Here is a 15348-nt window from a genome sequence, read left to right as displayed (position 1 = left end):
CTATGAACTGGAGGATTTTCCTCAAACCTTAACCAAAATTTCTCATTATTTTTGCTGGTATATATATACTTTTCGTCAGGGTGAAGGTCACCTTTAACTATATTCCTCATGCTCTAGTTGACGGTTATGGATTGTAGGAGTTGACAGACGGAATCCACGTAACCCTACTCTTTCTCTCTCTTCCTCCACCCCTCTCTACTTAATCCTTTTATTTCTCCTTATTTTACACTCCATCTCATTCTCTCTGTTTCTATTAACCCCCTCTCTCTATCTAATCCCTCTACTTTTTTTCTCACTCTATCTCCTTCTCTCTCTTTCTGTTATCCCCCTGTATCTAATCCATCTACTTCTTTTTTTACTCCATCTCCTCCCTGTTTCTCCCATCCTCTCTCCCTCTCTCATACACACACCCATACATGCTTATCTCTTTCTTTCCAAGGAGGTATTAAACATGTTAAACACAAATGGCATTGGCTAAAAATAATATCTTTTATTCCAGTTAAGTACAATACAAAGTGATTGATTGCACGTCATCATTACAAACAAACAATATTACAATCACATTTATTCATGTATTAAATTAATAGAATGGTAAAAAGTCACTTAAATGCTTGATTTGTCATTTAAAGATCTCTCTTGAAATAAGTCACTCCTGGGCCCCGTCTTCCATAGATTTGCGATTGATCTGATCAACCAAACTATGGAAAGTCAGCATTGCCAATATCTATTATGTACGTTTGTTCAAAATTATTTCTAGATATCATTTACTCACATATTCATCGTTCTCTTGATTCTCTTTCAAAACGAAGGTATCGTGCAAATTTCCTGTAGAAAAATCAACATTGATGGATTTCCATATAGTTGAGATTGATCGAATCAATCGCAAGTCTTTGTAAAGACAGGGCCCAGGCAATCTTTTTAATACATATATACTCAACATCACTGTGGCATTATAGAACTGTGTTTCAGAGGTACAGACCCATATAAATCATCATGGGTCCAAAACTCAATTTTTGTACAACCTTACTAACATTTACAATAGTTTACATAATTTAAAAAGTACTTTTGAAATTAAATTCCAAATATGATGGCTTGATATTGCATAGGATTATACATGGCATCATATACATATTTTTTTTTACAAATGATATGAATTATTGGAAATTTCAAACTAACTTATATGAAAACTTACTGAAATATTCATGTAACTCTGTCATTTATCAGGAAAGAAAAAGTATCTTTCTCATAAATGTCTAAACACAAAGCCTAAGAAATCTAGAATACGATTACTTTAAAAAATGAGTTAGACAATTAAAAAAATAATAATATGAATATCTTTAACAGAGCATGTATTGGCCTATAGGCACAACAACAGGGACCTGAGATCCAGAGGGGGTAATGGTTTGTTAATAAGCAAACTAAAAGAATATAAACAAATAAAGTTTTCATCAATAAATTAAGGTGAATTTGTTGAGATATAAAGTGAAAAGCAAACAAAAATAAATAGATAAAAAATAAAACATAGGGGCGCTTCATCCCAACCTTCATAGCTTCCAAGGGACATGTTAAAAAGATCAACAATCAAAAGTCTCATACTAGTACTTATTATAGTAACAATCTTATGAATCATATCATTAAACAAGATTCGTGATGATGTCACCAGTCAATCGCCATGACATCATGCAATACAAGTCATGACATCATAATGAAATTCTCACTAATAATTTCTTGCACGTACTATACAAAGAAAAATATTTGAAGCGTATCATAAGAGCATACCTGGGCACTTCTGCCGTCCCCTGACAAAATGAAATGACTCTGTTGAATGAGTTTCTTTGAAAATGAGGAAAACGTGTCATTGTTTTTATATATAAAAATATATAAAATTACTTGCTTTTGAAATGTAATACTGGAAGAAATTTGGGATTAATGTGACTCCAATTTTTTTAACATCATGGAGCAAACATAATATATATCCCAAATCAACACCGAACACCAAACTTGAAATCACACAATAAGGTCCTAGGGAAGGTTCTTTGTAAATACTAATAATATTAATTTTGTCTCCAAAATTCTAAATTAGCTTGAGTATTGAAAGTACTGTATACTGCCAAAATTTGAAGTTGTAAAGCAGAACAAGAACCAAGATACAGGTTTTTTTCTACACCATATTTTTTCTGGAGAGTTTAGAAGTTTCATGGAGATTGAACAGTGTACCCATCTCATGTCTGAAGAGTGAACCCCAAACTTCAAACCTTGTTTCTCTTTTACATAGATACTCAACTGAGCATTACAATAACGTTGTTATTATCACTACCCCGGCTATAGCCATGCTGCCAACAGGTGTCTGGCATTTGAAGAATTTCTTCCTACCGTACTTACCCATTCACCTCATCAGGGTTGAGTGCAGCACAATGTGGGTAAATTTCTTGCTGAAGGAAAACATGCCATGGCTGGGAATCAAACCCACCGATTGAAAGACCTGAGTCATAACCGCTAGACCATGGAGCGTCAATGCCCCCACATTCACTCCAGTACTTGTGCAGGTAATTGTTGATCAATTTTGACAAGTTATATAAAGCTTAGGATGTATTGTTGATTTTAGGGAGGTAGGTCACCTATAGAAAACACGGTGGATTTTAAAAGTTGCCATACAACAGGGCTTAAGATCAAAGGTTATTTTGCAAAATTGGCACAAATTTTTGGCATGACTGACTCCCGAGCTCGCCAACAAAGAATGCCCCTGTTGCTTTGCTGACGGCCACTAGGTGGGGCTTGGTGTCCTTACCAAGGGCTATTGTGTCCAGTCGATGGCAAGTGTCCCCTATTGGGCCAGAACCCGGGGCGGCCTTGACCAACACAATCTGGTCAGAATTCAGCTGAGTCACAATGAAGTGGCCTCTGTCTTTGCTAAGTCTACATACAAAAGAGATAAACAAAATGTGGTAAGAAAATTATATTTACACCCTCAAAGTAAATCTCTTCTTTATTAGATCTTGTTGCTGAATAAGTTTTTGCTTGAAGACAAGTTATGATATGATTTATATGTATATAATCTATAAATATGATAAAAAGAAATAATTTCATGAAATATGGGAGAGATGCTTGCAAATTCAAAACTTCAACAATTCATATCTTTTTCATTTTTTGATGGATTTTCATCAAACCTTCACCAACACATTTCACTAATTTTTCTTCTTTATCAATAATAACTCATAATGATAATTATAACAACAATATACAACAATTATATATATGTAGCACTTAATACAGTGTTTCTAAGAGCTGCATCCTATTACCCTGGCTTTTGAATGGCTATCTTGATCGGACGCTCAAGCACTCGAGGAATTCCTTCGTACTGGATACCCATCTACTTCACCTGGGTGGAGAGTGGCAAAGGCAGATAAACATGTTGTCAAAGGACGCAAGTGCTGCCGTGGGATTTGAACCCCGGACCTCATGGTTCAAAGTCCAGAGATTTATCAACTAAGCCACAGCCCCTCTACCACCATTTCCTAGTGGACATCCCTTTTAAAGCAACCAGACTTTTCGCATCCTATTGGAAGTTGCTTACCTGACAGAGTAGGGTTCACCATCATAGAAGCATGAGCTCCAATTTCCAAGAAACGTTCCAGTTGAGGCATCGAAGGCCTCCAGCCTCCCGTTCATCCGATCAGCCACCCAGAGCCTGCCGCCGTCGTCCAGCTCTACACTGTGGGGAATGCGAAACTGACCAGGGGCGGTGCCATTATTTCCAACACTCCAGATTGTTAACGGGCCGGAATTCCCTGCCAAAGAAGAGGCAGATAGAGAATAGTGACCTATCAATTCATCTATGTATCAATTTCCCAATTAATTATAATGATAATATTCCACTTTTACATTGGATCGGAGTCTCTAAGCACTTTACAGATGGCAAAACATAATATGTTCTTTCTCCACTCCCTTTGGAGCATTCTAAAAAAAAGAATTCCAAGACTCAATAAATCATTTTATAATTCATCATTAATGTAATCCATTATTCCTTCACTCATTTTTATATGTGCCATGGTGAAGTGGTCAAAGGCACCTCCCTGTGCATGGATAGTCCGGGTTTGATTCCTGGTCGTGGCACCTATGCCAATGAGCAAGGCATTTAATCTACAATGCTCTTTTATCCTGCATTCAAATAAATGAAAATGCTATATGCATTCTTGGTAACTAGCAGTGCGCTTGTTTTTTTATCTACCGGTATATCTCTACCTCCATTCATTTAATATTAATCATTATACCTATTCATAGGATAAATACATTCACCTAAATAGAACGCAACAATTCCTTTAAGGACTACCTTTGTATCTCTGTACCTGCAAACCTTTTCACCCAGTTTTAAGTTATCACCATGCAAACCTTCAAAGCTAGCATCATTTCATCCTCAAGTGATTCTAATAATTTAGTACGGTGAAGACCAGCGTTTAACAGAATCAAAATGTGCTTTCTTAAACATTGAAGAAAGTAAAACTTACTCAATTCCACTTTAACAACTCTATTGTTGACTCCTCCATCACCATCGGCAACGTAAAGGATGCCGTCTTTATTGATTGCAACATCAGCAACATTTCCAAACATGAGAGGATGCAGAGAGGTACCAGCCTTGCCAGCCACACCCATTGTAAGATCAAGCGTTCCGTCCGGTAAAAGCCTTTTGACAGTATACCCATGAGGCCCTAGAGATAATTGATAGATTCACACTTTTGACAGATATATTTTTATAGTCTGAGTAAAAGGTTAAATTTGAAAGTACAATAATATCTTACTTGGGAATGTAAGTTTTATTATACTGATGATGATAATGATGATGGTTATGATAATAATAGTTGTGAGAATGATAATAGCTGTGATAATAAAAACTAAAATAAATATAAATCAAAATAATAATAACAACAATACTAATAATCAAATGATTATAACAATGATAATAATGAGGATGAAAATGATGATGATAATTATTCTAACAATTACACAACAGATATCTTCTGCAAAAATGCTTGGTATTTCTTTCTACGCACACCATTTCATGTTAACAAAACAACGACTGCCTCTCTGATTCAAATGTAAATAATAAAATTTCCACAACTCTACACATTTTTCTTCAACATACCATTGCCTACATCCGTCACCCAGACATAGCCTTGCTGATTGGTTTCATTAAATTGCCATCTCATGCCATGAATGTCCTGTAGTGTACTGCTATCCTTGTAGGTGAAGTTCCGAAGGAGTTTGCCGGCTCCAATGTCGAACACAAGGACATGAGGTATATCATCACCTCTCTACAAAACAAAAAAATAATTTATAACTGTCATGATGAAGCTTGTCTTTCATTATTGAACATTTTCCATTGACAACAATTAATCACCATGCAATGTTCATGCATACATCTTGATTTCTTTTTCAGAAACAAAACAATTGACTTATCATGTTCATGTTGACAATTTTTTTTTTCAAAAGCGAAACAAAATGAAGGATTACAATTTACATGATTATGTAACACACTATTCTTAACATACTTTCTTTGCTATCTCGTTCTTCCCAATTTTCCTCAATTTTTTCTTCATCTTCTTCCCCTTCATAAGCGAGTTTTAATTAAGCCAATAGTAAGAGTCACTCGGGCAAAACATTCAGATTCGCGGCTAAGCCTTATGACGAATTCCACAATACACAAAACTCAACACGTGGGACTACAGATTTACCTGTGACACATAAACCTCTCCTTTGACGTCGTCAATTGCAGCGCTAAAGACTTCTCCCTGGAATACTTGGCTGTCAATCGGCCACATTGGATCTAGTTTATAATATTTGCTGCCCAGATGAAAACAATTCGATTCTACGCTAAACACAAGCAATACTATGGCAGATACGAACAACGAGAATCCGATGAAGATCTCCATTCTGCATATTTTATTATGGTCATGTGATCTCACCGGAGGCCTGTCACATGACCGACGTTGAAGTGGGCGGGGCCTTTTCCTCATGTCTTGATGAAAGCAAACATGCGCCTCTAAAAAATTTATAAATTCCCTTTCAGATTGATTACTGTCATTTGTATGATCGAAAAAAAAAATTTCAATCTCATATGCCCCTCGAACTTGTATTTCAAAGGCGTTAAGACAGATATAATGATATAATATGCATTCATCACGTCACGGTCAGATCATTTCAGGCGAAACTGGGCGAATTAGTGCTGACATCTAATGCATTGTTGAATTACGCAACTAGCTAGAGTTTTGGCGCGCCTCATACAAGCGCGTAACTATAGCAACGTGAAAGTTTATAAACATGAGTACGACGTGGTCGATGTTTTCATAATTCTGTTCTGTCGTCTTAACCCCAGAACATCTCAATGTAATTGCATCCATTTGTGAGATTTATGTCCCAGTATTCTTCTAACTTAACACAGAACTTGATCCCACAACTTTGAAGAAAAAAAAATATCAAAATAGAAATTTGATAACGGGAAAGAGCCCGAATCGATTTGACTGATGATGCATTTTCCAGAGTTGTGGGAAACGGATTCACTTATCTTCGATGATTCATCAGAAAGAGAGCTGCTGATTCGCCAATTTGAAGAACTGATTGTAAGTAGACCCCGGATGTATTGTTATTGTAAAGGGCTTTTCAATAAAAAAGGGTTAAGCAGTTGGTCTTACTGAGTTGATATCTTATAGACATTGAAACTGCAATAAACAATCTTAAATGTGACGCCTAGACTATTAGGCCTAGATTTATACGGTACAGGAGCAGCGGAAACGGGAGGGGGGAGGGGCACTTTTTTACAATATCGTGTACAAAAACGTAAAAATTACCATTTGATTATGATCTTTTGCATGGTCAGCCCCCCCCCCCTTCAAAACCGTTCCGCGGCCCCAGCGGCATGTGACTTTGGTGAAAGTTATGAAGGAGGTGGGCATATCATTTCTGCGCACCCATTCGTTCACTTTACATGCGATTCTGAGGTTTTGATGAGAAAGGGTGCTTTTCGAGGCTGTCACATGCAATGCCCGATATTATTCGAGTAAATTTCACATAAGTCACAAAGCGAGAGAAGATCTCTCTATGTGACTTTGGTGAAATTTACTCGATATTATACCAGGGCATACCGTACAGTGTATGGCATATAATCAAAGTTTGAATAATTTTAGTATAACTATGTGTACATACCTAGTCTTGGTGATATCAAAATAATAGCCGAATATTACGATTGGATCTAGACTATTCAATCATTTTTCAGTTCATAGATTATGTTTCATCCAAAGTCTAAAGACAAAAGAGAGCCTTAATAAAGTTTCCGGACACCCACTTCGATCCCCAAACTACAACTAATAATGCAGGGCTAGGGTCTATTAATAACATTAATTATACCCTGTCTCAGAGTCTCTAAAATGGAAAATATTGATTTCATTGCTTTCAAAGGGAGAAATTTCAGCCGATGAGGGGTATGATCTGGACCTGACAAAGGAATCATTTCCCTTTCTACGGAATAAAAGTGGTAAGTATCCCCTTCCTTTTTTTTTTATAGTTTTTACTCCACGTGGGGAAAGTTTTTGAAAGGGAGGACTCCGAATGGAGGTTGACATCAAATTCTTCTACCTGCTCCTCTGCTGAAACATCCTGAAGTCCTGAAGATGAATGCCTTTGAACCACTTTACCGGGGTTTCCTGGATTGACAGGCGGTTACTCTCCGCTATATCAACGTCCTATCCGAGGAGTGTTTTTCACTACAATCTGCCTCTATAGAAACAAAGCATGGGTAGGCTATGTTTATAATGCTTCAGTCTGCATTGGCCCAGTGTGGTCATGATCACTGGGGGATCCAGACTGGGCTCCCCCGCCAGTGCCACCCAGCCCACACCTTTGAGAGCCATAAGTCATGTAAGTAGGGGGATATGTCGTGGAAATGCAGGCGAGTACTTTTGTTTGCGTGTGAAATAATTTCTCCTGATATAAATCACTATTAATTGGGACCGAAGAACCCCCCCTTTTTGGGGGGGGGAGGGGGTGGCATGTTATTTTTCTGTACCAAAATCCCCCCCCCTTGTTTAGAAAATCTTGGATCAGCCTCTAGTCGATCAACCGAAGATATAGGCATAGCCTTCTTTGACAGGCTTTTAGTCCTTACATACCATTTCCCACTTCCCAAGTGTTAAATGGGTATACCCGGTATGATGCGAAATCCTACGTAGTATGTCTCATAATAGATCCTTGATCCCTCATTGTTAGAATACTCCCCAGGGAGTGGAGACAGCTATTTATAATTATGTGTTTATCAATCATTATTGATTATTGATATCTAATGATAACAGGAAAGGCCGAGGCCGCGGATACCACGCATGCTCTGGAGATGCCAACTTTGTTTAGAACTCCAACCAAACAACATCATCATACAAAGCGGCTTGATTCAAACGAGCTGTCCTCATGCAAACCTTTGGACACTCATCCAGCTCTAGGGTCTCCTTTGACGGCGGAAGATCCAGCCTCTGTGACGATGTCCCTGAGGAACTCTACTTACCCTGATGCTGCCTTAGATCGACCTGGTAGCATGGCAATATCTGACATCCTCGAAGGAACCCGACATGATGGCTGCGTTGCAGGGACGATGACGTCGAATGGTCACACACACATTTTTAACTTTGGAGTATCTAGGTCTGGCTCATCAGCAACATCTTTGAATTCTCTGTCATCACTAGAAGTTTCAGGCCACAACGATGGCTTGAAGCCTAGAAGATTGTTTCCACCAGAACACTACTGTCCGAAGATTAAAGCAACACGAACACACCGCAAAAGATCAAGAATTGACCATTATCCGCCGAATCCACCTAGAGCTTCGCCGCGTCAGAGGAACGAGGATCCTTCGGAGATTCCACAGGATATTATGAAAGATCTGGCAGTCATTCGAACACATCGGCGAAGTTCGTATGCTGACGGTGATTCTTTAGTGGAGGTACAGCCAAGTTCTCTGCCAGGGTCTCCAACCATGTTTGCCTATCGTGACCCAGAGGGAAGACTCCGTGTGCCACTAGACATGCATTGTAATCAGAAAGCTCTTGCCACCTATAGAAGTATGACGCCCTCTACGAGCCTTGTTACCCCTAGGATAATTTCCATCCACCAGCAGGGCGCGGCACAATGCCCACCAGCGCCATCTGAAGCATTGAAAGAAACTCTCTCTATCAATTATGGAAGTCAAGTGAGCCCACAAAGGACAGGAAACGATGTAAATCATGTCAGTCAGGAAATGACACCCAGTAGCATGAATACAGAAGCAGCTCATAGCAGCAGGATGGGGGCCTGTGCTTCATCAGCACAAACTCTTATCAAGGAATGGGAAGAGCTTCGGCAACTCATTTGAAATACTTTCAAGCTGATAAATATACTGAGTATTTCAAACAAAATGCTTACCTTAAGAAAGCTTCCCGACATAGCAAAAGACTTTTGTGCAATAATAAGGGATGTAAACTGGAATCAAGGAATGGCCTCTGCAATTAGTCGGCAACACATTTTTTTCAGTGGTGGCATCAGGATTATTTCAATCGTTAGGGTGAATAGGGCCGTCTGCACCATCCCGAGTTTTCAAATTAGCGCGCTATTTCTGATCCGACAAATTATCCCGATCTGAGCAATCTCGAGATAATTTGCAATGGAGACGCAATTATCGCGCTAGTTCGTAGGATTGATCTCGAGATTGCAATCCCAAGTCAACTTAGGTGCAGACGCACTCGAGATTATTTATTCTCGCTCGAGCAGGAATCGCTCTTCTTGCGATGGTGGAGACGGGGTTTCTTGAATCTCGAGATTAATCGCGAAGAGGGCTGATCGGGTTGGTGCAGCACCGCCTATTGTGAGGGACATCGAGGCATTGCCTCCATCCCCCCCCCCCCTCAGGTGCCGCCACGACCAAGCTGGAAAAAATTACCCGGGGTGACACTTAACAGATTAGATTAAGTGGTTGTTTTTGGCTGATCGGGTTATTGAGACGCGATACGGGCATCTGGAAGTGCAATGCTCCAGGAGACCTTAAGCAGACTCGAGATATCAGTGTTTATTAGTTTAATGTCGCGTCGAGGCTATTTCTTTACCAAAGTTTTCGTCTCGATTTTCATAGGGTGAATCAGGGTCAGCTCCAAGGGAGAGGGCGCAGGGGCGATCGCCCCAAGATTTTCATTGAGAAAATGAGGCAGAAGATAGAAGATGACCAGATCTTTTTTTTTTTAAGTCTGGGACCTGGAACTTTAAATAGCCCTATTTGTCAACTGACAAGAAGAGATAGATTGTATTTAGGCCCCTTTGCCACTGTACAATAACATTTTGGCGGTGTATTGCTTTCTGCTAAATTTCTATAGGGTTACACTCGTTTCTATTAACACGTTGATAATCATGTCCATGGTAAATCTGATCAATCTAAAATATTTCGTTTAAAGATGTAGTTTCGAAGACTTTTGGTTGATCGACAACAGTATGAGTGAGTGCCCCCTCCCCCATACATTATTATACATCATACAATATTGTTGTTCTTAACCATCTTGGGCCGATTGCACGAAAGGGTCTTTGCAAGGACCGTCTTTCGTGTCGCCCGTCTTTTATGATGCGCCATGTGAAACGCATTTCAAATAAATCATCTGCAAACATATTTCATTCGTCCGTCAAAATAAACAAGATATTTGTTTGTAAAATGATGTAATATATCATGAAATGTATAAAATTTGAATCAAAAGCAAGCTAACGAATCTTATTCTTTATCATAAATTTCAGAAACACCCCGCTTGTAGCGTATCATAAAAGATGGGCGACACGAAAGACGGTCCTTGGAAAGATCCTTTCGTGCAATCGGCCCCTTAATGCTTGTAAGTCGGATTGCTCGACAGGATAAATATTGTTTTTATCATTTTATTGAAACTAGAATTTCGTCACATGCGAGCCTTGAATAATGAAAACATCAATTTTAATTGTTTGATTGAACTCATTGCGATTGACCTATAGAAGCGGAGCTGTAGTAAATAGCATAGTCTTCAAATATTCTGATTTTGAGATCATATGAAATCCAAACACAATGTTTTGACATGCTAACATCTTTTTGGGGATTATTGTTTGCCCCAATAAAAGATCAGGAAAAAATAATATTTGAATGTTGATAACGAGGAAAGGAAACAATAATCAAGAGTATATTGTTGTTGATACCTCGAAAATATACAAGCATATCGGTACTTCGTAAAATCATGATATTCTATTTTACCGACAAAATGTCAATATTTCTGGGTGAGCTTTTTTATTTTGTGAAAATATGTCTGTTCGTCTCTCGACTGAAGTTTAGGGTAAGAAGCCTGCAGCAAGATATGATAGCATATCATACATACAATTGTGCTTTCAGTTATATAGTCAATGAACATTTATCATAGACTTAAAATGTGTAATAGATATCAAGGTATGAATAAAAAGTAATGGGAGAGTAAATGGGCTCAGTAGGCATGCATACAAATGAATGCGCTTTTTAAAATATTTATTTTGGTCTGTAATTCCTCGTTCTCACTGTTGTGGGAACCATTACATGCCCTTCATTTTTTTTTCTCCGATCAATACCCGCGGACAGGGGGGTACTTTCATTGACGAGTGGATACCATGCGTGGACATGGGGTCTTGAAATAAGCACCCTAAAAATATTTTCCATGTTCTGAAAATGCATCCCTTAACAAGTATTGGCGTCTGAAACCATAAACCTTAACAAGTATTGGAAACAAAACGGTGATTTACTTTCACCCCCTAAATAAGTATAGCGACAGCCCCATGCAGCATTAGCAACAATCCCTTTTTTCAGTATGTGTATGTTCATTTGAGTTAAATTTACATCAGAGAAGAAAACAAACAAACAAATAGCTTATGAGTATTTCCAGGACCGCGCCATCCCCCACAGGACCCTAAACATGTAGTGTTGGTGTTGGAAGCTCCTTGGTTGGTGTAAAAATTACACCCTATACGTGTTTCTTTGGTCATGCATGGTATCCACTCGTCAATGGAAGACCCCCCCCCGGGGGGGGGTTCAATACGATTGCCTCGACATACCTGGGGCCCATCTTACAAAGAGTTTTGATTGATCCGGTCAATCGCAACTACGGAAAGCCAGCAAAGTCAACATATAAAATGCATGTTTGTTAAAAAAAATCTAGATACGAATTTTAGATTCTAGATACATCCATAAATTTAGTGATTTCTTGACGTGTTCTCCTTTGTATACAAGGGACATTTTACAAATTTCCTGTGTAAAAAAATAAGTTAGTGAAGGATTTCCATAGAATTACGACTGATTGGGTCAATCGTAATCATTTGTAAGACGGGCCCCTGATACGATCTTATACGTTCTGATATGATCACTACGATTACTCCACGATATGAACCGTTTCAATCGAGGCACGAATCATGACAGTGAAAACTTGGTATAAATGTTTAACACGTTGTTAAAGGAATCAATATCAATTTTGTCTAACCATGAGAAAGTGGTAATTATATACATCATGATCTTCCCCATCAGCTCTAAAGAAACATGTATGGTTTTAATGAAAGTTAATAAAAGAAAAAGTAATTTTTCTAAAGTTAATTTTGTAAGCATGCATTCGTTCTTATTTGTAACATGCCGCATCATTTCCAACGCCAATGGCGATGTAAGTGCAGAATTACATGACGGGGGGGGGGGGGGGGGGAGGGGGTACTGGAGTTTTATATTATTTTATTTTTTTTTGCATTTTTCGGGAGGACGAAGCCAAAAAAATATATATGCTTGATTATTATTACTTATATCAACAACAAAGGAAGCGGCCTTAGGGCCAGTCAAGATGATCTTTTCGAAAGAAAAACTAAATCTTACAAACCTCTCCTTTACTTAAATTGGAACGTTATATCCTAATGACCAGGCAACTTGACCGAAATTTTGTTATAGTGATTGTTTTTCTTTCTTTTCAATTGTCAAGTCTTCCTATTTTATTCTTCTTGACCCGCTCCTATGCAGCCCCCACCCCCTCCCGATCCGCCTAAACTATAGGCCTATCATTTAGGGGGAAAAGTAAATTTAATTCGTTGTTCAAATCCTTACGTTTGAGGAAAACCCTGAACTGGGAATCAACATTATCATTGTCTTATCTTAACATATGAATATCCCTATCTTATTTTGAACGGAATTCATTACCAAATAATGTCAAAATAAGTTGTTACAGGGTAAATTGTCAAATAAACTTCATTGGTAAAATGACTCCACAGAAATAGCAAGTATACTGCTTATTGGACATGGAGCCCCTCTCCTACAATATACATAATCATAATTAATAGCATGAAATAACATTTAAATAGTAAATTAAATCATGCATGTTCTTCGGCAAATCATATCTAGTGTATAAAACAAGTGTCTAATTTTCCTTGTTTTATATATTTTATATTATTTTATAAAGTGCGTATCAAAACAAAGAATGCAATTAAAAATAATCCTGTAAAATTACATATTAGTAATATCCTGAAGCTTTTTCCAATTAAACATTGGTACAGATCTCTTTAAGCAAATGACGACATAACTGTTGAAAATCTTTCCGCTTGAGTGAGCACCTCTATACCTTTTAAAAGTTCATGAAAATGTTTTGCGAAGAACTTTGAAATATTAGACGTTAATCATGAAGAACACATGGACTTTACCTATGAAGATTGATTTGGAGCTATATCTTTTACACTTTTAACTTCCTTGCCCAAAATACTACAGCATAGCGCGCCATTGACCCCCCCCCCTTCCGATGACATCGTGATGATCTGCTTAACACGGAGCTTTGATAAGCTTGATTTTTTTCTCCCTTTTTTAATCATTTTCAAGCTTGGGAAAAGCGTGGAGAAACAAGTATATCAAAAGGTAAAAGCGGTTATATTCCTTTTCTAGCAACAACAATTTAGTGATTCCTAATCAATATGGTTTCAGAGATAATCACTCATCCGGATCTTGCAGTTTTACAATTATTTGACAACTTTTCTGATTCTCTATCTAAAAAGGAACACACTGTTTGAGTTAAGCATTCGATACCATGGATCATCACATTTTACTTTAAAATTAATGACATGGAGTCGGGGAGTGGTTCTCGCATTGGTTCAAAGATTACTTTAGCAATCGACGCCATTATGTTTGTTTCAAATCTATATAATATTTGCAAGTTGAAATGTGGAGTACCACAAGGATTTATTTTATGTTCCTCACTATCATGACTATGACACTGTGAAGGCATCTAAAGAATTAACGTTTGTTTTATTTGCAGATGATACGAATCTCTTTTGTTCGCATAAGGCCTAAGATATACTTGTTCTAACACTTAATTTAGAATTTTAAAAAATATCGACAAGATTTATAGCTAAAAAATTCTCCCTGAATAAAAGCAAAACGAATTCTGTGGAGATTTTAAACACATTCAAACTGAACACACTTTTCTTGGCAACATCTCTATTGACGATATACCCATCACTGAAAAAAAAGAAACCAAATTTCTAGGTGCTTTGATTGATTCAAATTTAAAGGAGAATGAAACCATTGTAACAAGATAGCTTGTGTGAAAACAGAAAAATCAAAGAAACAGAACATCAAAAGTTTTAGAAAAATCGGACAAATAATGAGAAAGTAATGAGCATTTGAATATTGCAATCACTAATGCTATGGAGATAACAAATTGGCAATGCAACAAAGATGTGTGATGTCACTTGTGAACAACTCTCCCCATTACTTTAGTATATATTTCACTGGAATTGCCTCTTTCATCAAATTTATCCATAAATCATGTGTTCTGTTTACATGAGGGCATGTAATACATATTTTTTTAAGAATACATCATGGATAAAGAGTTTGTATATCATCATAAGAAAAAGCAAAAAGAGACATTTTGAGGGTAGTTTATAGTCCACCAAAGGGAAAGTTGTTCATCAGTGACATTACACATCCTTGTTGCATTGCCAAAGGGGGATCACCATAGCATTAGTGATTGCAATATTCAAATGCTCATAACTTTCTCACTATTTGTCCGATTTTTCTCAAACTTTCTTTATTCTTATTCTTTGATTTTTCTGTTTCTACACAAGCCTATTTGTTCCAAAGGTTTCATTCTTTTTAAGCTTGGGACAGTCACATTCGTAATGAAGGGATATAGGGATCTTATAGAGATTGAAATATCATATCTAAAAAAGTTACTGTTTATGCTTCATAAATCGTTCATCTTATCCCACTTTTACTGCAATACGGGGGTATTAGAAACGATATTCCGTCTTTTAAAAAGCACTTCGCTTCTGAATGCATTCACATTACATTGC

The 15348-nt window shown here is 37.6% G+C and overlaps 1 protein-coding gene across 1 annotated transcript; it reads right to left on the bottom strand.

The window, feature by feature from the left end:
* Window positions 1-470: 470 nt before the first annotated feature.
* On the bottom strand, window positions 471-5973 carry LOC121429970 (NHL repeat-containing protein 3-like). Its single transcript, XM_041627239.1, has 5 exons — window positions 5730-5973; window positions 5141-5309; window positions 4506-4706; window positions 3575-3788; window positions 471-2916 (listed from the first exon to the last, which is right to left on the bottom strand). Exons 1-5 carry the CDS (start codon window positions 5925-5927, stop codon window positions 2670-2672), a joined length of 1029 nt encoding a protein of 342 aa, XP_041483173.1. The 5' UTR covers window positions 5928-5973; the 3' UTR covers window positions 471-2669.
* Between the last annotated feature and the right edge of the window lie 9375 nt (window positions 5974-15348).

The sequence above is a fragment of the Lytechinus variegatus genome, chromosome 16 (genome assembly GCF_018143015.1).
Source record: "Lytechinus variegatus isolate NC3 chromosome 16, Lvar_3.0, whole genome shotgun sequence".
Taxonomy (NCBI): Eukaryota; Metazoa; Echinodermata; class Echinoidea; order Temnopleuroida; family Toxopneustidae; genus Lytechinus; species Lytechinus variegatus.
Note: the sequence above shows the minus strand (reverse complement) of the source record. Positions and strands in the feature narration are given on the sequence as shown.